The sequence below is a fragment of the Cheilinus undulatus genome, linkage group 2 (assembly GCF_018320785.1).
Source record: "Cheilinus undulatus linkage group 2, ASM1832078v1, whole genome shotgun sequence".
Taxonomy (NCBI): domain Eukaryota; kingdom Metazoa; phylum Chordata; class Actinopteri; order Labriformes; family Labridae; genus Cheilinus; species Cheilinus undulatus.
The window spans coordinates 8,976,849-8,998,708 of record NC_054866.1 but is presented as its reverse complement, the minus strand read 5'-3'; the positions used below and the strand labels follow the sequence as shown (position 1 = coordinate 8,998,708).

At 38.8% G+C, this 21,860-nt stretch overlaps 2 protein-coding genes across 3 annotated transcripts; one reads left to right on the top strand and one right to left on the bottom strand.

Annotated features, from left to right (window-relative positions):
- Positions 1–440: 440 nt before the first annotated feature.
- Positions 441–6,466, top strand: serpinh1b (serpin peptidase inhibitor, clade H (heat shock protein 47), member 1b). Of its 2 annotated transcripts, XM_041797225.1 has the most exons (8): positions 462–552; positions 847–878; positions 1,855–2,004; positions 3,384–3,576; positions 3,678–3,948; positions 4,045–4,143; positions 4,304–4,536; positions 5,491–6,466. In XM_041797225.1, exons 3-8 carry the CDS (start codon positions 1,886–1,888, stop codon positions 5,791–5,793), a joined length of 1,218 nt encoding a protein of 405 aa, XP_041653159.1. In that variant the 5' UTR covers positions 462–552; positions 847–878; positions 1,855–1,885; the 3' UTR covers positions 5,794–6,466. The 2 variants fall into 2 exon arrangements, with proteins under 2 accessions (XP_041653152.1, XP_041653159.1); XM_041797218.1 differs by lacking the exon at positions 847–878 and having other exon boundaries at positions 441–552.
- A 9,649-nt stretch (positions 6,467–16,115) lies between these two features.
- Positions 16,116–20,442, bottom strand: LOC121523061 (red-sensitive opsin-like). The gene is made up of 6 exons (XM_041807805.1): positions 20,340–20,442; positions 19,838–20,134; positions 19,582–19,750; positions 19,311–19,476; positions 16,322–16,561; positions 16,116–16,217 (listed from the first exon to the last, which is right to left on the bottom strand). The coding sequence occupies exons 1-6, from the start codon at positions 20,440–20,442 to the stop codon at positions 16,116–16,118; spliced, it is 1,077 nt and encodes a 358-aa protein (XP_041663739.1).
- Positions 20,443–21,860: the final 1,418 nt, after the last annotated feature.

Genomic DNA, 21,860 nt, shown 5'->3' with positions numbered 1-21,860 from the left:
GAAATCAGACATCTGTGCAACTAGATCAACAAAAATGCAGATTTCCAGCCTAAACATCTGCAAACAACATGTCAACTCACTGATGCCTCTGAGTAGTTTAAACTGCAGCAAATACAGCACAGACATGCAACACTCTCAATGCACAAGAATCAATCACAATTTCAGCTTTAATGTGATGAAATCAGTGTTAAAGATTGCAGCATTAGGACCTGAATGGAGGCTGGGGAGTATTTTTGCACATAATCAGCTCAGACTGATAAAGAATCAGTTCTAAGAGTCTGCAGCCAACAGTGGGAGAGCCTCAAAGCTGAGCTCAGATCAGAGCTAAGGAGTTTGCATCAGCCGGCCCCTCTCATTCCAGCCTGTGGCTGCAAAGGGGGACGTCCCAACTCCCAACTTCCTGTGGAAAAACAGAGACCTACATTTGAATATCCCCTTCCCACTTCCAGAAAGTTCTCTCTCAGGATATATAGAGCAGGCGAGTTTGTTACAGTTAGACTATCCAATCCAAAGGACACCGCTCAGAGGAGAAAGCCACTGAATCTGTGCCAGGTAAGGCTCTTTTGTTTTCAGGAATGCATCAGGCTGAATGAGCTGCTTTGATTTGGTGGTTTAAAGTTACAGTGCAGAATTTTCTTAACTTTCTACCGTGTCTCTGACGGTTAATCTGATCTCTAGTTTCATTCAAAGCAGGATTTAAAGATTGCATTCACTTTCAAATTGATGGGGGTTTTTTAATACTGCATTCCAACTCTTTAAAGTCAGTTCATATGTCTCCACCAGAGCCTGTGTAATGTTTTACTGTCTGCTCGATGGAGATTACTACATACATTTCTTTTCTTTCAGAATGAAAATCCCAGACATGAAAACATCTCAAGGTATACGAACATGATGGAAAGTCCTTTGTACTGTGTGAAAAAGTGCAAAATACTAAAAAAGAATGTAGACCAGGGGGTTTAATCATTAGGAGGCCTTGGTAAAAGCAGCTGAAATGTGAGCCAGTAGTACTTGATCTTCTGTGAAAACTCAGCCTCAACATCTTAGCAGTTCTTGAAGCAAAATGTGACTTCATTGAAATAAAACTGTAAGTGGACGACATGGGGTGATACCAGTTCTTCTGCAACAAACCTCTGCAGAAATCCACGATTCAATGGAATTGATGCTTCTGAGTAGATCTAACTTGCTCTGTTTGTTTTGTAAGAAGACATTGTGGGGTGTTTTGTGGGGCTCGGAATCAGGAGTGGGCCCAGGGGTCCCTCCCAGTGAGCTTTTGGACTTCAAACTCTATTTTGATGCTATTTTATGCACTCTGGGCTCATTATACCTCACATTTGATGCTCGTCTCTGCCTATGCCTTGTGGCATCTTGATGCACAAGGCCCCAGGTAATTGCCGTCCTTTGTCTAATGGTAAAACTGCCAACAAATGCAGACATGCCTCTGCCCTAAGGAGAGTCAAAAGAAACATTATGCAGCTGGTTATTACAGCCGGGATTGGCTATAAGACCTGTAGGCATGCACTGATTTTTTTGATTTTACAGCTCCAGCTGTAGGCTTTGATGGTGCTGACGTGGCGAGGAACATGTCTGCCTCAGACTGGAGGCTCTCTCAAGCCTCTGTGTGGGCTGGGCCAATCCTGGCCTGCCAACACCACATCCCAGCCTTAGCTCATGTTCTAGTTTTTTCTCTCTGAGAATATCACCATTAAAGTCTTTAAGAAAAGTTTCACAAACTAAATTTGAAGACACGTACCTCTTACTCTTTAAACTCGGTGAACATTTCTTAATTTTTTTAATGTATTGATCTCATATAAAGATAATTTAACTCTTTCGTTGTCTTTTGTCCACTTTCCACAGGCTGCTACAGCTGCTTTTGGAGACAGACAGGATGTGGATGACAAACATTGTCGCTCTTTGTCTGCTGGCCCTCCTGGCCTCTGCAGAGGAAAAGAAGTTGAGCAGCCATGCAACCACGCTGGCAGATAACAGCGCCAATCTGGCCTTCAGGTATGAAATTAACAGTGTTAATTAAGAGTATATATTCAAATCAATGGTGGCTTTGGTCAGATGGGGCCCCAGGCTTAGACCAATGAGGCCTTCCCACATCTAGAGCAATTGTAGTGAATGAACAAAATATTTTGAAGCATCTCTTATGGGTAACAAAGCCAGAGAAGCACAGGAAATTACCCAAATTTGATGATCAACGGCCCTTGTTCTTGACCTCTTAGGGGAGCATTGTACCTCAGTCTTACCACATTTAAACACTTATACATGTCTCTAGGCCAGGTGTGACTACAAAAAACAAAACATATACTTGCTGATGTAATATTCTTTGTCCTGCCACAAATCTTGGATTTCAATTAATTGCATGCCATTTAACCACACAGTAATCCACATATTCATTGTTTCGGTATGCTATAGGCGTCTATCTAAGTACAATTTGCTTGACATGAGGACATTTTTGGGCTTTTTGCTGTTGGGGCTAAACCTTCCCAACCTTTTTTCCTTGTAGTGCCCCCCCCCCCCCCATATCTAAGAAAAGGAAAGTCCCACTTGGAAAAAGGACTCACCAGTGTTTATTGAAAGACGAGGAAAAAACTAAAATAGTCACATTGAAAAGTCATTAATTTGGGAGAAAAAAAAAGAAATTTTTGACCTAAAACATCGTCAATGTGAACCAAAGTTTTTTGTGAACCAAATTTAGATTATAAAGTCAAAAGACCAGCCACTGTTTTCAGTGTGGTTTCCTGTATTTTTTTAAACTTTACATTATTGTAAATGTACAATTTTGGAAATGTGTAATTTTTGAGTTTCTATGTTGGAATTTAAGACTTTTAAAACTTGGAAATTTCTTTTTTTTTTCCTTGGAAATTTCCAGCTTTTTAAACTCAGAAATTCCAAGTTTGCTTTCTTGTAAATACATGACCAAATCATCTTTTTTTTCTTTTTTTTTTAACTTTTCTGCTAAAAAATGACCAGATTGTCTTTTTAAAAATCTTTTATATTGTCTCTAATACACTATCATTCATTATGTTTCTTATCTTTATTTAAAAAGATCTATATGTATATCTAATTTTGACATCAGAGCAGACAGGGTCCCCCTGAGATCTTTGCCACCTTGCCCCCAAGGAGTGCCCAGACCCCAGGTTGGGAACCACTGTTTTAGATCATCAGACTTTATTATGACAGCCCCTTATTTACATATAGCATGCACATCTTAATCATTTAAAGTAATTTTAGAGGCCTCTTGTTGCCCAGAGCCCCTGAAAATTACCTGCCAGCCTTTGCATAACAGTAAAACTGCTCATGGTAATAATGCTAGTAAAGATATGATGTTTATAAGACTTTGGAAATAGAAGCAAACTAACCATGTGATTTTGATTTAGCCTGTACCACAACATGGCGAAGGACAAAGACACGGAGAACATCCTCATCTCTCCGGTGGTGGTGGCGTCCTCTCTGGGGATGGTTGCTCTTGGAGGGAAGTCGTCGACAGCCTCCCAGGTCAAAACTGTCCTCAAGGCGGACACACTCAGGGATGAGCATCTTCATGCAGGCTTGTCCGAGCTGCTCTCAGAGGTAAGAGCGACAGAAACTAACTGCATTTGAACATCCCTGCCTAGTCTTAAACTCTCAGGTCTTTATAGATACTTCTCAACTCATGACAATCTTCTTTCCAGGTGAGTGATGCAAAGACACGCAACACAACCTGGAAGATCAACAACCGCCTCTACGGGCCCAGCTCCGTCTCTTTTGCTGATGAGTTTGTGAAAAACAGCAAGAAACACTACAACTATGACCACTCAAAAATCAACTTCAGGGACAAGAGGAGTGCTGTGAACTCCATCAACGAGTGGGCGGCCAAGTCAACCGGTGGCAAGCTGCCCGAGATCACCAAGGATGTGCAGAACCCTGATGGAGCCATGATCGTCAACGCCATGTTTTTCAAGCGTGAGTAGAAAACGTCTTTTCTGGTCTCAGTTGTGCCTGAATCATACATGGGACTCATGGAGATTCTCACTGAATCCTTTCTGTTCGGTCCCACAGCCCACTGGGACGAGAAGTTCCATGACACAATGGTTGACAATCGTGGTTTCCTGGTGACGCGCTCCTTCACTGTTTCAGTTTCCATGATGCATCGTACAGGTAAGTTTCTAAACTGGCTCCATGAAGTTTTTTGTACAATGCAAAACCTTCTTTGTGCTGTAAAGCTTCAGGCTATACAGTTTCATTTGATCAGCACGATCCATGTGTCAATTACAGTCCATGACAATGGTCCTCCTCTGATTTGGTATGCTCTCTGCAGGTCTGTATAACTTCTACGAGGACACAGAGAACAGACTCTTTGTGTTGGACATGCCTCTGGGACAGAAGCAGGCCTCCATGATCTTCATCATGACGTACCACCTGGAGCCCCTGGAACGCCTGGAGAAACTCCTGACCAGAGCTCAGGTGGACACCTGGATCAGCAAGCTGGAGAACAGAGCCGTGGCCATTTCCCTCCCCAAAATCTCAGTGGAAGTCAGCCACAACCTGCAGGTAAAGAACAGCAGTTGAATGAAATAAATGTTCTATAATTTGAGGTGTATTTCTTTTTTATTTGTTACTTTTTCTCTCCCTTACTTTCTGCAATCCTCCCTCCTCTCCTTCCCTCTTTCCTTCCTTAATTCTCCCTCTCTTCCCTACTCCCAGCGTTCCTTACTTTTTTCTCTCCTTCTACTTTAATCTCCTATTTCCTTCCTTTTGCCAGTCTTTTCACTTACGATTCCTCCCTTTCTTCCTCCCATCGTTCTTCCCTTCATTTCTTTCTCCTACCTTCCTCGCCTTCTTCACTCTGTTCCTTTTTTCTTGTCTTTATGTCTTTGTCGTTCCTTCCTTCCATCTCCCTTCCTCCTTTTGTTCCTCCCTTTGTTTCTTTCTCTTTCTTTCTTTCTTTCTTTTTTCTTTCTTTCTTTCTTTCTTTCTTTCTTTCTTCTATTGCCTTTCCTCCCTACCTCCCCCTTCCTTCCTCTCCTTTTCCCACCCAGTCTTCCTTCCTCTTTTTGTTCCTCCCATTGTTTATTCCTTCCTTGATTTAATTTTTTTCTCTTTCCTTCCTTTCTTCCTTCCTTCCTTCCTTCCACTGTTCCTTCCTACTTTGTTTCTTTCTTCTATCAACCTCTTTCCTTCCTCCCTCTCCTTTTTTCCACCCACTCTTCCCTCCTTCCTTCTTTTGTTTTTTTGTCCTTCCTTTTTTTGCATTCTTCCCCTCTTCTTTTCACCCACTATTCCTGCCTTCCTTCCTTTAACTCCAACTTAACTTCCTCTCTATTTTTGTTCTTTCCCTTCCTCCCACCTTTCCTTTCTTCCTTCCTTAGATCTGTCTTTCTCTCTTTTGACAGTTCACCTTTGAATGTGGTAGAAGCATACCGTCATCTGCATACAAATGTGAAGTGCAGTCGTCTTTAGATTGAGAGCAGCATAATAACCTGAGCAATTCTCTCTCTCTTCTAGAAACATCTTGCCGACCTTGGCCTGACTGAAGCCGTGGACAAAGCCAAAGCTGACCTGTCCAACATCTCCGGAAAGAAGGACCTCTACCTCTCCAACGTCTTCCACGCATCTGCCTTTGAGCTGGACGTGGCAGGAAACCAGTTTGACACCAGCATCTTTGGCTCTGAGAAACTGAGGAACCCTAAACTTTTCTATGCCGACCATCCATTCATTTTCCTCGTCAGGGACAACAAGACCAAGTCCATCATGTACATTGGCAGAGTAGTTAGGCCTAAAGGAGATAAGATGCGTGATGAGCTATAATGTTAATGTGGTCAGTCGTGTTGAATAGCTTTGTTATTTGTGAAACTATGGCAGGAAACTGTACATGTGTGAGACTGTCTTTAGGGTCTGACTGTTACCTCCAGAGCACATTCCAACATATTCTGAGTATCTGAGCTTACCTTTTGTTTTTTAAACTCTTAATCTACCCAGGGAACAACTGTTGTCACAACGTGGGAGCTCAGCTTTAAAACCCCCAATGATTAGTCCAAGTTACAATCTCAGTATGTGCCTTATTTCTATTTATGCAAACAATAGTTGGCACAGCAGACAACATGCTTATATTAAGTATGACCCTCTTTACACCTTCTTTTGCCAGTATTGGTTTGGCTATGATCCACTTGTGTTTTCTTGCATTATCTTTAATGTTTAAAGAAAAAGATCTCTGCACAAGCTTCCTTAACAGTTCTTTCTCACTTCTTCACTCCTCCTCACATCCCCAGATATTTCTTTGCCTCCAGTCTGCACTGAAATGTTCCCCTGCATGAGCTGAGCTTGCAGAGGAAAGGCGGCAAATTGATCTGGTGCCTCATTTATTTTAAGTGCCAGCCATACTGTGTCATGTTGTTGCTGTTGATATTTTCACAAAGAAGCTGTTGGAAACGTGTGGTTCTGTAATAATGTCTTGATTTTTAAATAAAAAGGAAGAAACTGACCTCTTTTTGTGATATCATTGTCTCAATACCTAGCAAATATATTGGCCTGCCACTTTAGTAGGTATACCTGCTCATCACTGTAAATGTTGAATTATAATCACATGGCAGCAACCAAAGCCATTAAAATCACCTTTCTACGGTGGCCTGGAAGCATAACAGAAAATAAAAATTCTGAAACACTTGAACAAATCTGCCCTGACCAAAACATTTTTACATTTCATAAAAAAAATTTACACTGACAAAACACTCAAAAAAATGACATTTTTTTTACCACAACATTTAAAAACACAAAATTACAAAGTCTGAAACATTTTTACAAAATTTGAAACAAATTTACATAAACCAAAACATTACAGAAATTTACTTTGGTAAAACACTTTTACAAACGTTTTTCTTTTAAAATGACCCTAACAAATTTACAAAATTCAATAGCCAAATAAAAAGTTCTGAAACACTTTTACAAAGCTTGAAACAAATTTACAAACATTTTATACAAAATAAAGTCTGAAACACATTTACAAAACGTGAAACAAATTTACAAACATTTTATACAAAATCACAGCTTCTGAAACACTTTTACAAAACGTGAAACAATTGTACATAAACCAAAACATATTTACATTTCATCAAAAATATCACATTGGTGAAAAACTTTTACAAATGCATTTTTTAATTAACAAATTTACAAAGGTCAATAACCAAATAACAAAATCTGAAACACATTTACAAACAATGGCATCTAACAGAAAGGGAATGTTCTCAAAGCCAAAGGCAAACCAAGATCAAAGTGTTTCAGACTTTGTTATTCTGTATTGAAGTTTTTTGTAAATTTGTTTCAAGTTTTTTAAAAGTGTCTCAGATCTTTTCTTGTGTATTGAACTTTGTAGATTTGTTTCAATTTTGTAAGAGTGTCAGACTTTGTAATTTTGTATAAAAGTTTTTAAAATTCTTTCAAGTTTTGTAAAGATGTTTCAGACTTTGTAATTTATTTGCACTTTTTGTAAATTTGTTTAATAAAATGTCCATTTGGTTTTTATCATTTGTAAAAATGTTTTGTTTATGTAAATTTGTTTAATTAAATGTAAAAATATGCTGCATTATTCAGATTTGTTACAAGCCTTGTGAAAGTGTTTCAGACTTTTCATTTGGATCAAACTTTGTAAATTTGTTTTGGTTTGGTAAAAGAGTTTCAGACTTTATAATTTTGTATCAAACTTTGTAAAATTGTTTCAAGTTTCACGTAAAAGTAAAAAGTAAAAAGTAAAAGTAAAAGTGTTTCAGATCTGATTTATTTTTTTCAAACTTTGTAAATATGGTTCAACTTTTGCAAAAGAGTTTCAGACTTGTAATTTTGTATTCAACTCTGTAAAATTCTTTCAAGTTTTGTAAAGGCATTTCAGACTTGTAAGATTATTTTTTCAACTTTTGTAAATTTGTTTTATAAAATTTCAATTTGTTTTATCATTTATAAAATCGTTTTGCTTATGTAAATTTGTTTAATGAAATGTAAAAACGCTCTAATTCAGATTTGTTTCAAGCCTGGTAGAAGTGTTCAGATAGTTTTGTTGGATCAAACTTTGTAACTCTGTTTAGTTTTGTAAAAGTGTTTCAGACTTTGCAGTGTCTGTATTGGACCTTTGTAAACTGTTTTTTTTTATTTAACTTGTATTTGCATCATTTGTACAAGTGTGTTGCTAATGTTTACTTGTTTAATGAAATGTAAAAATGTTTTTGTTAATGTAAATTTGTTTCAAGCTTTGCAAAAGTATGTCAGACTTTGTTATTTTGAGTCTCACTTCCAGGCCACCGTACCTTTCTCCCCCATTCTGATGCTCCGTTTGAACTTCAGCACATGACCATGTCTACATACCTAAATGCCCTGGTTACTACCATGTGATTGGCTGTACACCCCGATGACGCGGTCAGTGAGTGTAACTAGAGTCTGCTGGAGTTCAGAACAGATAATTCAAGCTTGCAAGAGTTAAAATCTTCACCGACAAGGATAACAATCTTTCCAGTTGGCTGGAGGAAAGGCAATCCAGGTCTGGAATGCAGGGATTTAACAACAAGCGCTCTTCCCTTATGTCCCTGCCATGAACAACCATCCAGAGAATGCTCTGGTTCATTTCCTTTACAATCACTCTCCTTAAAAATAAAGTCAGTGAGATCTTTGGTGTTGAAAGTAGTCCCTGCAGTGTAAAAGCTGGAGTGCATGGTACTCATGGTGATTGGGAAACTCAATCTGTAGGCAGTGCATGAAAAAGTGAAGCTGAAAATAATAAAAGACAGTCTGTTAAAGATTGCCACATGGAATGTCCTTCACCATGTTTAGTCCAAAATGAATCACAAACATCTGTAAAGGAACACAAAGACATAAACATATTCCATGTGTCTCTTCTCTAATTCCATTGTGAACAATGGAAGTGTCCTGTGTTTTTCTTTTAAAGAGCTTTAGCACCACCTGCTGGCTTTAAAGAGTTAAAGTACCATTCTTCCCCATTATCCAATGAAAAAAGCCTATTTCAAAATATTAACCCCTGTTGACCTGAGCCTTTGTTTGGAATGCATCTTAAGTCTAATCTACTTACTTGGGATCAGTAGGACCTGAAAAGGTCAAAAGCTCAGCCCTGTCTCTGAACAGCAGGTGTTTTTTTGTTTGTTTGTTTGTTTTTTTTTTACCTAAAATGATGTCCACAAATCTCCTGGAGGTCCTGTTTCTGCAGAAAATACAGCACTGGATCAGTGTTAGAGCAGATGTTGGTCAGTTCTTAGGGGTCTTCAGTCAGTCAGGAATGGTGTTGGTGACAGAGACAGGATTCAAAGAAATCAGCTCAAATTCCTGTGATAATTCCAGCAGATCAAGTGCAGGTGGCCAATTGGTTGAAGGTGCGCCCCATGGACACGGTCTGCCCATACTTGAATCTGCCCTGTGGCACTCAGTCACATGTCCATCTCCTGCTTTCTCAGCCATGTTCCTGATTCCGCCTGCTGTAAATAAATAATAAATAAATAAATAAATAAATAGTGCAAAAATAAATCTTTAAAAAGAAATTATTATATATTCAAAGCATCCCTTAAGAAGCACCCCCAAAGTGTTTTTTTTTAAATTGTAGGATGTTTAATACGTACCCCCCCCCCCACACACACACACACACACACACACAGAAAAAAAATTCCACGTAAATTCAATTTCAATGCAGATTTTCCCAAAAATGTATTTCTAAATTTCCAAAAATTACAAAAATGCTCCCCAAATTCAAGAAAACAAGGGACAAAAATGTCCTCACTGTTTAGAACTTCATCGTGATCTTTTTGCATTTGGAAATGAATCAACACAAGTGCCTTGTCTATTATGTTTTATTTTTTACCACGTCTTTTCACTAAAACTGAACCTCAAAAGGTGGATGTACTATACTGTAAACCAATGTTTCATTTTCTCGAATAAATTTCACTATTTGAAAGAGAAAAGGTTTTTAAGTGCTGTATATCAAATTTGTAAAAATGCTTTGCATGTGGCTCCTGTCTGCCAGAAGCAACAAAAACAAAAATCAGTACACATATGTCTCATGATGAGATGAGAAAAAAATACATTATGACCATCCTCTAAAGCGTACAGGAGCTGAACCACAGATGCTGAAAAGTCAAAATTTGGTGGGGTTTTTTTTGCCCTTTTTCACTCCCGGACACTTTGCACATTTTTTTTTACTGAAACTAGACAACCCAAGGATTATCACACATTGGTCCTGATTAAATCCATGCATCAAAATCATACGTGATATGTGTTAAAGCAATAAAACTTGGCAAAAAAATTCTCATTAGCATGCTGAGATAATTGATATGATGTTTGATGGTGGGCGTGGCCTATTGGCTCAATGGAATCCCCTACAACTTTCAAAAAAATCAGCCACCCAACAGGTTCAGCCTAGGATTTCAAACATTTGTGGGCATATGTGCCATGTCAGAAGTCTCTTGGACCCATATCGTAAATCAAATAGGAAATCGTCCATTTTGGTTTTTATTTTAGTCAAACACAGCACAGGATAGCACGGGTCAAAAGATATTCACAACTTTCTAATTAGTCAAAAGACGTGACCATGGTGGCTCCTCAAAGTTGGCCATCTTTCCAAAACACAGGATTTTGCTGTAATGGAAACATACTTTGGCTAAAACAGATCTAAATTTATCAGTTTTGCTGTTAGAGCATGCCTGAACATATAAACATGCCAGCACTCAATTTCTGTGAATTTTCATTGATGTGCGGGGGAGTGGCATAGACGTTAAATTATGATTTTAGCAGTGCTGTCCCGCCAGAACAACTCAAACTCTTATTACTCACCTGCACATTGTTGTAACCGAATCAGATTTTGTGTGCTTATTGGAAATATATTCGTAAACAAATTACCCTGGGAACATTTTTATCTAAAATGTAACACCTCCAAGTGGCAGCATGAAGTAGTGTTTTCAATTTGTTTTAAATATTAGGGGAATCATCACTGCCAAGTTTAACGATCTGCCTGTGATGAGGTTGCCATGGTGATTTGTTGCTGCCATGAAACAGGAAGTAATTTTTCAGGGGCTAATCATACTTGTACAATTAACAAACTTGGTAGAAAAAATTCCATTGGTAAAAGGAGATGACCTGCACTGGTTTTGTAACTGGGCATGGCTTAGTAGCTCAGTGGCGCCCCTACAATATTTTTAAAAATCAGCCCCCTTTACCTTGTTTTACCAAGGCTTATGAATTTCAGTGTGAATATAGGTCATAATCAGACCCACAAAAAAGCCTCTTGGTCCCATGCCAAAATCCCAACAGGAAGTCCAACAGCTCCGCCTGAATTTCAAACTAAGGCCTCTGTCTAGAAAATGATTCACTGAAAACTGATGTAGCTCTGAGGGACATCAATCTGTAGTCTTCAGAGTTTTATGGCAACACAACAGTATCACACTGAACACACCTACATGAAAACAGCTCATCATCACGCCCTCTACTGCCAACAGGAAGTGACGCAAATGGGTCATTTCTGTATTCCTCTTCGTGTGTTGAACCTATCATTCTCTGATTTTTCATGATTTTGCTGTAGCGTCCCCTTCTGTGAAATGCGAGAAGCACCTTGGACATAAAATGTGTACTCTTTTCTCAGTTTCACCTGGTAAATGGTTCTTCCGTGATCACTTCTACATATCAGCATACACCTTTGTCACTCTGCCAGCTACTGTTAAAGGGCAGTACTACCTCATAAACGGAGTCCACTGTGCTTATTTTTTCTATAAGGGACCATGCTCAAAAGACTGTCTTACATGGTCTCTCTGCTGTGCTACAGCTCACTTTACGGGTTTTCTAACACCCCACTATTACTGCACACTGGGGGTGGCGCCACACCCAGACGTGCACCGGGGTGCGAGGGCCCTTCAGTGCTGCTTGCAGCACTAGTTTGAAATATTATTCCCCTAGAAAACCTTAAAAAAGGAAACTTTGACTTCAGAAATTATACATTGCAAGTCACAGTAATCAGTTTGTTTCCTACACTTGTACAGTATGCTTTAATTGGCCAATTTAAATCAATTTCTGCTGCTTTAAGCTCATTTTTGCCAACTCTTTTAGCCCATTTTTGCCACTTTTTTCCTGCTTTTTTCTATTTTTTCTCCTTAATTTGCCATTCTTAGCCACTTTTCGCCCATATAAGATGACTTTTACCATTGAATGCCATCTTTTAATGGCCACAAGTTTTGCCACCTTTTCACAGCTTTTTGCTCATTTTTGCCATCTTTATGTTGCTTCTCTGCCTGTTTTAGTCACTTTTAACTGAGTTTTTTGCCACTTTTGACCATGTTTACCCCCTGGATCTCCCTTTTGCTGTCACTTCTCACACATTTTGCCTGTTTCTGCCTGTTTTTCCTACTTTTTCTCCACATTTTTGCCCCATTTCACCCATCTTTGTGACTTTTTTCTTGCTGCTTTTAGCCCATTTTTGCAACTTCTATTTTCCACTGTTTACCTATTTTTGCCACTTTTCTCCTGCTTTTCCTATTTGCTATTTTTACCTCTTTATTCCATTTCTGCCACTTTTCGTCCATATAAGCTGCCTTTTGCATTAAATGTCAATTTTCCCCCATTTTGCCATCTTTTTAAAGCTTTTTTTTGCCCATTTTAGTCACTTTTTACTGATTTTTTGCTACGTTTTTGCCACTTTTAACCATTTTTGCCACCTGTAACTCATTTTTTGTCACTTCTCACACATTTTGCCTCTTCCTGACTGTTTCTGTTCCTTTTCCTCCTCCTCATTTTTGCCCCTTTTTTGCTGCTTTTTGGCCATTTTTGCCACACTTAACTTATGTTTACCTCTTTAAACATCAGGCAACAGTACTGCAAAACCCACAATCTTAGAGTGTAACAGGGACATCTCTACAGTGGAACGGTGAATATCAGCTGTAATTGTAGGAGTGATGTTAATAGTTGGTGTTGAACTCTGTGGTGATGACAGTTTGGCCCCATGTTGCTTTGGCAGTTAGCACCAGATCAGCCACATACAGATTTTTTAATAGAATTCAGCAGCAGTAGATGGTTTCAACCTGTAGAAGGCAGTCACTATACACATTTTACAGGCAAAATGTAGAATCTAAACACTTTGTGCTAAAATGACATGATTTAGATCCTAACTGGTGGACTATAATACTAAAACCCCATATGGATAGTCTTTAAAGTGGTAAAATGTGGTCTGAGGGTTTAGTTACTCTTAAAGTCTTTTTCAGATTTTAAAAATCCCTTTGACTCATAAATCCTTGCTCTGACACACTGAGAGACATGGAGGAAAAGGAGAGAGAAAGCAGATGGATGGAGTGACTTATTTCTCCATAAACCCTAAAAATAAACTTGTTGCACATTTATGTAACTTACACATTCAACCATTTCATCATTAGCCTGTGTGGTTAACTCACTAGTTAAAGTGGACCATATAATACCCAGCCGCATGTCACTGTGGGCCCCACAGGGGTTATACGTGGGCTACAATATGGGTCCCATGTGTATTTGTCCTTGGGTTCCATGGTGGCCCCACCTGTGATTGTCCATGTCAACTGCAAGTGTGGATCAGCCCATGAGAGATGCATATATGCCCCATCTAGAGGTCCTTGCGATTGCCCGAGTTTACTACAAGTAGGATCTACACTATATTGCCAAAAGTATTCGCTCACCTGCCTTGACTAGCATATGTACTTAAGTGACATTCCATTCTTAATCCATAGGGTTTAATATGACGTCGGTCCACCCTTTACAGTTATAACAGCTTCAGCTCTTCTGGAAAAGCTTTCCAAGGTTTAGGAGTGTGTTTATGGGAATTTCTGACCATTCTTCCAGAAGCACATTTGTGAGGTCACACACTGATGTTGAACGAGAAGGTCTGGCCCTCAGTCTCCACTCTAATTCATCCCAATGGTGTTCTATGGGGTTGAGGTCAGGACTCTGTGCAGGCCAGTCAAGTTCATCCACACCAAACTCTCTCATCCATGTCTTTATGGACCTTGCTTTGTGCACTGGTGCACAGTCATGTTGGAGCAGGAAGGGGCCATCCCCAAACTGTTCCCACAAAGTTGGGAGCATGGAATTGTCCAAAATCTCTTGGTATGCTGAAGCATTCAGAGTTCCTTTCACTGGAACTCAGGGGCCAAGCCCAGCTCCTGAAAAACAACCCCACACCGTAATCCCCCCTCCACCAAACTTTACACTTAGCACAATGCAGTCTGACAAGTACTGTTCTCCCAGCAACCGCCAAACCCAAACTCGTCCATCAGATTGCCAGATGGGGAAGCTCGATTCATGACTCCAGAGAACACGTCTCCACTGCTCTAGAGTCCAGTGGCGGCATGCTGTACACCACTGCATCTGACGCTTTGCATTGTATTTGGTGATGTATGGCTTGGATGCAGCTGCTTGGCCATTCCATGAAGCTCTCTACACACTGTTCTTGAGCTAATCTGAAGGCCACATGAAGTTTGGAGGTCTGTAGCGACTGACTCTGCAGAAAGTTTGCAACCTCTGCGCACTATGCGCCTCAGCATCTGCTGACCCCGCTCCATCATTTTACGTGGTCTACCACTTTGTGGCTGAGTTGCTGTCGTTCCCAATCACTTCCATTTTGTTATAATACCACTGACAGTTGACTGTGGAATATTTAGGAGCCAGGAAATTTCACAACTGGAATTGTTGCACAAGTGGCATCCTATCACAGTACCACGCTGGAATTCACTGAGCTCCTGAGAGCGACCCATTCTTTCACAAATGTTTGCAGAAACAGTCTGCATGCCTAGGCGCTTGATTTTATACACCTGTGGCCATGGAAGTGATTGGAACACCTGATTTCACTTATTCAGAAGGGTGAGTGAATACTTTTGGCAATATAGTGTATCTTAGATGTCTAGAGATCGAGCCTATATGGGACTCATATGGGCTGATGCACACTTGCAGTTGACATGGGCAATCACAGCTGGGGCCACCATGAAACTCATGGACAAAACCACATGGAACCCATATTGTAACCCACATATAACCCATGGAGCCCACATGGACATGCTGGCTGGGATGTGAACTGGGACTAGGTGCTGCTGATAGCAGGAATACACTCACTTACCAGCCTGGTATATTTGGGTGTCTGCCTCAAGGGTCATGCTGGTGTATCTGTGACAGCAGCAGCATCACCTGTAGCCTCATGGATAGGCACTTCTTAGTTTTCTGACTGCTAATTTCAAACTAAAGCAAAAGAATCTTGCAAATTTTGTTCCAACCAAATAACACAGAAGCGAAGAAGTGCTTTCTGTGTGACTAGCATTGCATGTCCTGCAATGTGACTGTTGCACATGCGCACAAACAATGTATCGTTCAGCCCTAGTTCTCATTCTGTACAAATAATAACTGTAATATTGGTGAAACTGGGCTCCAGGAAAATATTCTTATAACCTCTGCCAAGGAGGTTATGTGATTGGCAGGGTTTGTTAGTTAGTTTTTAGTTTGTTAGCAACAAAACTCAAAAAGTTATGGTCAGATTTTAATGAAATTTTCAGGAAATGTCAGAAATGGCATAAGGGAGAACTGATGAGATTTTGAGAATGATCCGGATCACCGTCTGGATCCAGGAATTTTTTAAAGGATTCTTTATTACTGGGAGATAGGGCTAATGGCAGAGGTCTGCACTCTCCGAGTGCTTTTCTAGTTTTTAATGTTTATTTTACTTTACTTTCTATGAAGTTGACTTTAACAGTGTTTTCTTTCACTGGCACTGGGCATAAAACCACCTTCTCCATATTTAATGATTTCAGTGCTATTGGTCACCCTTTACATCTGTCAGTAGGTTTTTACACGTTTAAAACAAATAAAGGGTCAAAAAGATGCTGAGGTGATTTTGGTGATGTTGTAGATAGAATTGAAAGAGACTGTGGTGAACATCACACACAAGAACTATGAGATGGAAACCCTTTTTGAATTTGCTTTGCATTTATTGGCTAGTGTTTTGTTTTGTTTTTTTTTTTTCCATTTTCGTATTTGCAAGAATCCTACAATTTTGCTAAAAAAAAGTGGATAAAGAGAGAATAGATACAAGAAACATTAACTGTACAAATTTCAGTTTTTTTTTTTTCCAAAAAAGTGAACATGGAGGTTTAAGCAGGAGCAACAGATGAGACTTCTGTCTTTGATGATGATGAAACTTCAGAGGCTTCTTCAACTTCTTTGCCAAAAAGTTTCATAATGCATTCACGGAACTGAAAGACATAAAATGATACAGCATTTAAAACAGACAAACGATGGGCATCAAATATGACTGAAATTTGTTTAGTACAGCCGTGTGAATTTCTTCTCTGCCCACCTGCCGGTTCATGAAGACATAGATAATTGGGTTGTAGATGGTCGCACTCTTAGCAAAATATGCAGGCATGGATGCAGCCAGAGGATGGAAAGACTGTCCAGGGTTAGCTGCAGCATAGCAAGCCATGAAGGTGTAAGGTCCCCAGCAGAAAATATATGCAATAATCATGACAACCACCATCCTGGAAACTTCTCTCTCAGCTTTCTGGGTTGACTCTGATTCTTTCTGCTGCAAGGCAACCTGTGATTGACAAATCAGCACAGCATGAGACTCTATTGCAGCTTTATTTTGTTAACAAAAACAATGACTAAAATGTTAGAGGACGACCTTTTTTCATGAGGAAGACGAGACTAGGACTGGCTAAAATAGCTCTGTGGTGATAGAAATAGGTGACAAGTGAGTTTAGTTTTTGCCAAAGAGACTTAAATGTTGTTGGACTGTTGGACATTCCATATTTCTCCACTGTGTGTATATATATATTTATACTATGGTGAATACTTGATTCTGATTGGCTCTGGAAATTCCATTGGTATCCACTGACTTCTGATATATGGACACCGTTTAAACTTCACAAGTAGTTCAGGTCAAAAAGTCATTACACTGTTCCAAATTAATGCGCAGCAGCTGTTAGCCGGTACTCTGTTAGGAGTAACTATAGCAACCTGAGACAGTCATATTTTCTGAGCAGGAAGTATAACTCTGCCAGCTTAAGGGGCCTGACATAACTGACACAAATAAAATGACAGACTCCAGGTTTAAGACCAGTTAAGTAAGACGGTCTTATCTTCTATATCCGATGTACGTCCTGTTTCCAGGCTCACCTTAACTTTGAGTGGTGTGTTGCAGAAATGTTTTTATGTTTCTGCAATGGTTAATGCACCAATATGTAGAAGCTTTTTAACCCAAATGATATTTTTAATGCTAAAATATAATTATTATTGTTATCCATGAGTTTTCAAATTTACTGATTTACAAAAAAACTGAAAAAATAGTAAAGCACATTAATATTTCTTGATTAATATGTCAGATTATAGTTATTTACTTTCATTCCTGAACAGAAAAATTTGTTTTAGTGGTTGAATGTTATGCTTGATTAGTTTCTGGCTTCTCAGAGAATCCCAGTGAGCTGGCTCAAATTTGGGTATTAAAAAGGTGAATTCAGTTTGAAATTCCTCATTCCTGTTCAAAATGGTAAAATGTTTTTATTTTTAGTTTTTAGTTTTAAACAAGTTTATGAAAGATTTCTAAGATATTAATGTTTTCTCCTTTTTATGAGATGTGGTCTAATAAATTTGTTAAGCACTGTATATATATATATATATATATGTAAGTATTGATAGTGTATTAAAGTGTTTTACATTTATGCACCTTTTGCCTAAAACCAATTAATGAAACACCTGAGACTGATTTTCTGATCACTTACAGCACTTATTAGTTAAATTGATATTTATTTATTTAACCTATTAAAGGGTTTCCCCTCATGACCTCATGTGGGGAGTAAGCACCGCCCACAGGTCTGGTTGGCCCTCCTCTCCTGATCTTCCTCGCTGCCAGCTGCCAGCTGAGATGCTGGATAGCTCAGTGGGTTACTCTGCTGACTTTGATCTGGGAGATTGATGGTTCGGATCCCATCTAGATCCTTAACACTCGATAAAAGTGTCCGTAACATTGTAACATCAGGAGTGTTACATCCATTTCCTGAGAGGGGTGTGGTCAAGGGCGGAGTCAGATAGCTCGTTAAGATTAAAAAGCCACAGACACAGAAACAGCTTGTTCTGAGCAGGGCTGAAACAGAGGGCTTTTTAGACATGCAAAAATATTATACTAGAGTGTTTTTTCAGCAACAAACTTCACAGGCATGTTTTGGGGACCTCTGAGAACAATATAAACTTGTCTGAAAAGGGTAAAATATGTCCCCTTTAATGGTCTTATCTTATTTTTTAAATGTTGACGTTTTATCTGGTATAAGTAAATGAAAATTTGCTCTTAAATTTACTACTTGTTTTTGTATTTTTATCTTATTATAAAATATTTTAAGGTACATTGGTTGACCTTCTGCTATATTTATCTTGTGTAATTCTTAAAATTCTAGCACTTACCTCTGTTTATGAATCAATTATACTGATCTATTTTTTACATTTCTATCCTCACTCTTCAATGCAAGGCACTTACAGTAATATCTTCTTATATTAAACAGTTTGCATTTTTTTAAATTCTTATGCATGTATGTATTTATTTTTTTATAAAATCATACATGAACGGTCCTTGGGTCATTTCTTCAGAGACCCTGGATGACTGTGGTATTTTGATTAAAGTTCCTGTTGCTTCTCCCATTAAGTGGACCAGTGGACCAAAGTTTAATGGGTCTTTTAATTACTATTCTGTTTTGTTTCTCAGAACAGATTTAAGTATTTTTTAATACTCACAGTTGCTGAGAGCCCATGACCCTAGCCTTAGCCTAACTCTAAAAATGACTTGATTTTTTTTTCAGAAAGACTCACTTTAATTTAATGTGCCAAAACAAAGAAATTACATGGGAATTATCAAGCAACTTAAATAGAATATTGCCATCTTATTTCTAAGAAATTACTTGGTAAAATACCACCTGACTACCAGAGAGTAGTCACAATATTACGAGGTTTAGGGTTAAGGCAAGGGGAAGGGGGAAGGGTTACGATAAAATAGCACATAATTACCACAGTATTGCACAATTTTACAAGGTATTACTTGATAACTGATACTGTTTAATAGGTAAATAGTTCCTTTTTTTACTTGGAAAAATACCACCCTATTCTTAAGAAATTACAAGATAATTACACATATTACTATAAAATTACATGGTAATTAGGGCCCACTAAAATAAAGAGCAAACAATAATTTTAATCTAAAACCTAAATGTGAAATAGCTGCCAAAATGAACACTGCTCTACCAGGCCATGGTCAGAGTCATGAAAAGTATCAAAGTTTTTCTTAAGTTGAAATAACTTACAGCACGGATAGCCATCCAGACAGCAAGGTAGCAAAAGATGATGATACTCAGGGGAAGAAAACAACATGTAGTCATAAGTGCAATCATGTAGGACTGGGTTCCAATGTCCTCTCTTCCACTGAATACATCAGGTCCGCAGGAAGTTTTAAGTCCATGAGGCCAGTACCTGATGTAAGAAATAGATTAAAATGTTATCCTTCTTATTTATCTAATTTATTTTTGATCATTTTAAAGCTAGTGTTTTTAAATAAAAACTGTAACATTGTGTTACCTGCTCCATCCAAAGAGCGGGGGAGCACACCAACATGCCGCCCAAATCCAGGAAAACACAATTCCAATCGTAGCCAATTTGGCATCAAACTTGATATTTCCAAAAGGTTTACACACAACAAACCATCTTTCCCAGGAGATGATAGTCAGTGACCAAAGAGCTGTAATACCTATACGAGAGAACAGGACACCCAGTAACAGTGTTGAACACAAAGCCTGACCATTTACACCACTAAAAATCAAACAGAAAAACTCACCGCAGGTTGCAACCGTGTAGCCTTCAAACATGCACATTGGGTGTCCTAGAACAAAGTAACCAAAAAGCTGGTTCCATACACTGACGGTACTAGCCAAAAGTGTCTCTCCAAGATCTGCAACTGCAAGATTGACCAAGATCCAGTTAAGAGGATGCCGGAGTTTCTTGAACTTTGCTGTGGCCACTATGACGAGACCATTGGTGAAAGATGATGCGATAACCACCACAAACATCCAAAGTGTGGCAAGATGGTACACCCATCGTGGAGCGATGTGGTAATTGGGACCCTCAAAGGGATCTGGGGGAAAGGTAAAAGAAAATATATGTTTTACAATTTAGAGACAAGTATAAAAGTTAACATACCATTGTTCATGCATGAGTCGTAATTACATGTTTTCCTGCTTATACTAAAAAACTTTGGGTTCTACTTCTGACAATCCAGCTGTTTTAAAGATTTTTGAAATGCCCATTAAAGGACTGAAAAACACAATGTTAAGCTGTACCTTTGGTATTGTTTGAATCTGTGTAAACGAAGACAGATCCCTTTGTTGTGTCGTCATAGTGCCTCCTGGCAGCAAAAGATGGTTTTCCCCACAAGTCTGCCATCCTGTACTTAAAGGAGGTCCCCAATAGTTGGCCCCTCTTGTCACTTACAACCTCCTTAGGTGACTGGTGCCACAACCCTTATTTTAGCTTTTATACCTATGCTTTTGAGACTTCTGATGGGATTAGATCAAAATCTATTTACATCTATGGCGTGCTGGTGTAATTTTCCTGGAATCAGGAACCTTCCACGGAGCTGTATTTAAAACTAAGAGCTCAGTAGGTTACCGTGTTTGCTCGACTAATCTTATAATAAGGCGGATGTTTGTCCACTCCACCAAAATGGAATGGATAAACATGCATCTAAATGTTTTGCTATCATATGCCTACATTGAAACATGCAATAGCAAATAAACTCGTTGTATAGCCAAGAGGAAACCAGCTGATGAAGTGGCAACACTGAATCAAATAAGCTAATACCTAAAAGCTGAATGCCAAATATATTTATATGGGTAATTCATTTGCAGAAAGTGCATCAGATAGGTGTTATGCTGAATTCTTGAGCTGTTCTGGGAAATTAAAACTAAACACTGACTCTACAAGGTAATGTAATAATAAGCCTGAAGTGATTTGGTCTCTGTGGACCCTGATGGCCACACCGCAAAAAATCGGTGCCTTGATATAAGATAAAAACACTACATCTGAGAAGAAAGGTACTCAAATCTAGTGAAATTATCCATCCATGAAGAAATATCATTTGACTTGACAAGATATCTTGAAATAAGATTGTTAAATCTAGAAATAAGTAAGGGGGCAGAACCCTTCAAAAGGCTTAAAATAAGTGAAATATACTCAATATAAGAAAATATATTTCTATATTTCAACCTAACAAGCATGTTTTTGGTGATGGGAGGAATTTAGAGTACCATGAGAGAACCCACACGTGCACAGGGAGGCTGTGCAACTCCACAAAGAAAGAGCGGGAAATGAACCAGAGACCTTATTGCTGTGTGGCAACAGCCCTAACCCCTACAGCACCGTGCAGCTCCAGTCTAAATCCATGTTAAACCAACCCATTAAACTTTAAACCAGTCCTTATTTTTAGACCATACATCTTAATGTTTCTACTGAAATTGCAACCAGGATGGCAGGTATGATAACTGTCACCATTTTTAAACTGTCAGCACAATCAACAGTGAGTCAGGGTTTCTGCACATTCTCAAAATCAGTCTGACAACATTCAAGACCCTTCTATGGCTCAAACAAAGACATTTTTGCACTTCAGAGCAATTGTCAATCCTCATACAAAAAATGTTCTTAATGCCAAAGGGAGACAAGACAATCCAAAAGAAAAAAAGAAGAATAAAAATTAAAATAATGCTCTGTTACCTCTTAACCATCTCAGTTCTACATCAACATTTTTCAGGCTTCTGTGAAGTCAAAATTTGACTCAAGATCAACCTAGAGAGTGATTTAAGCAA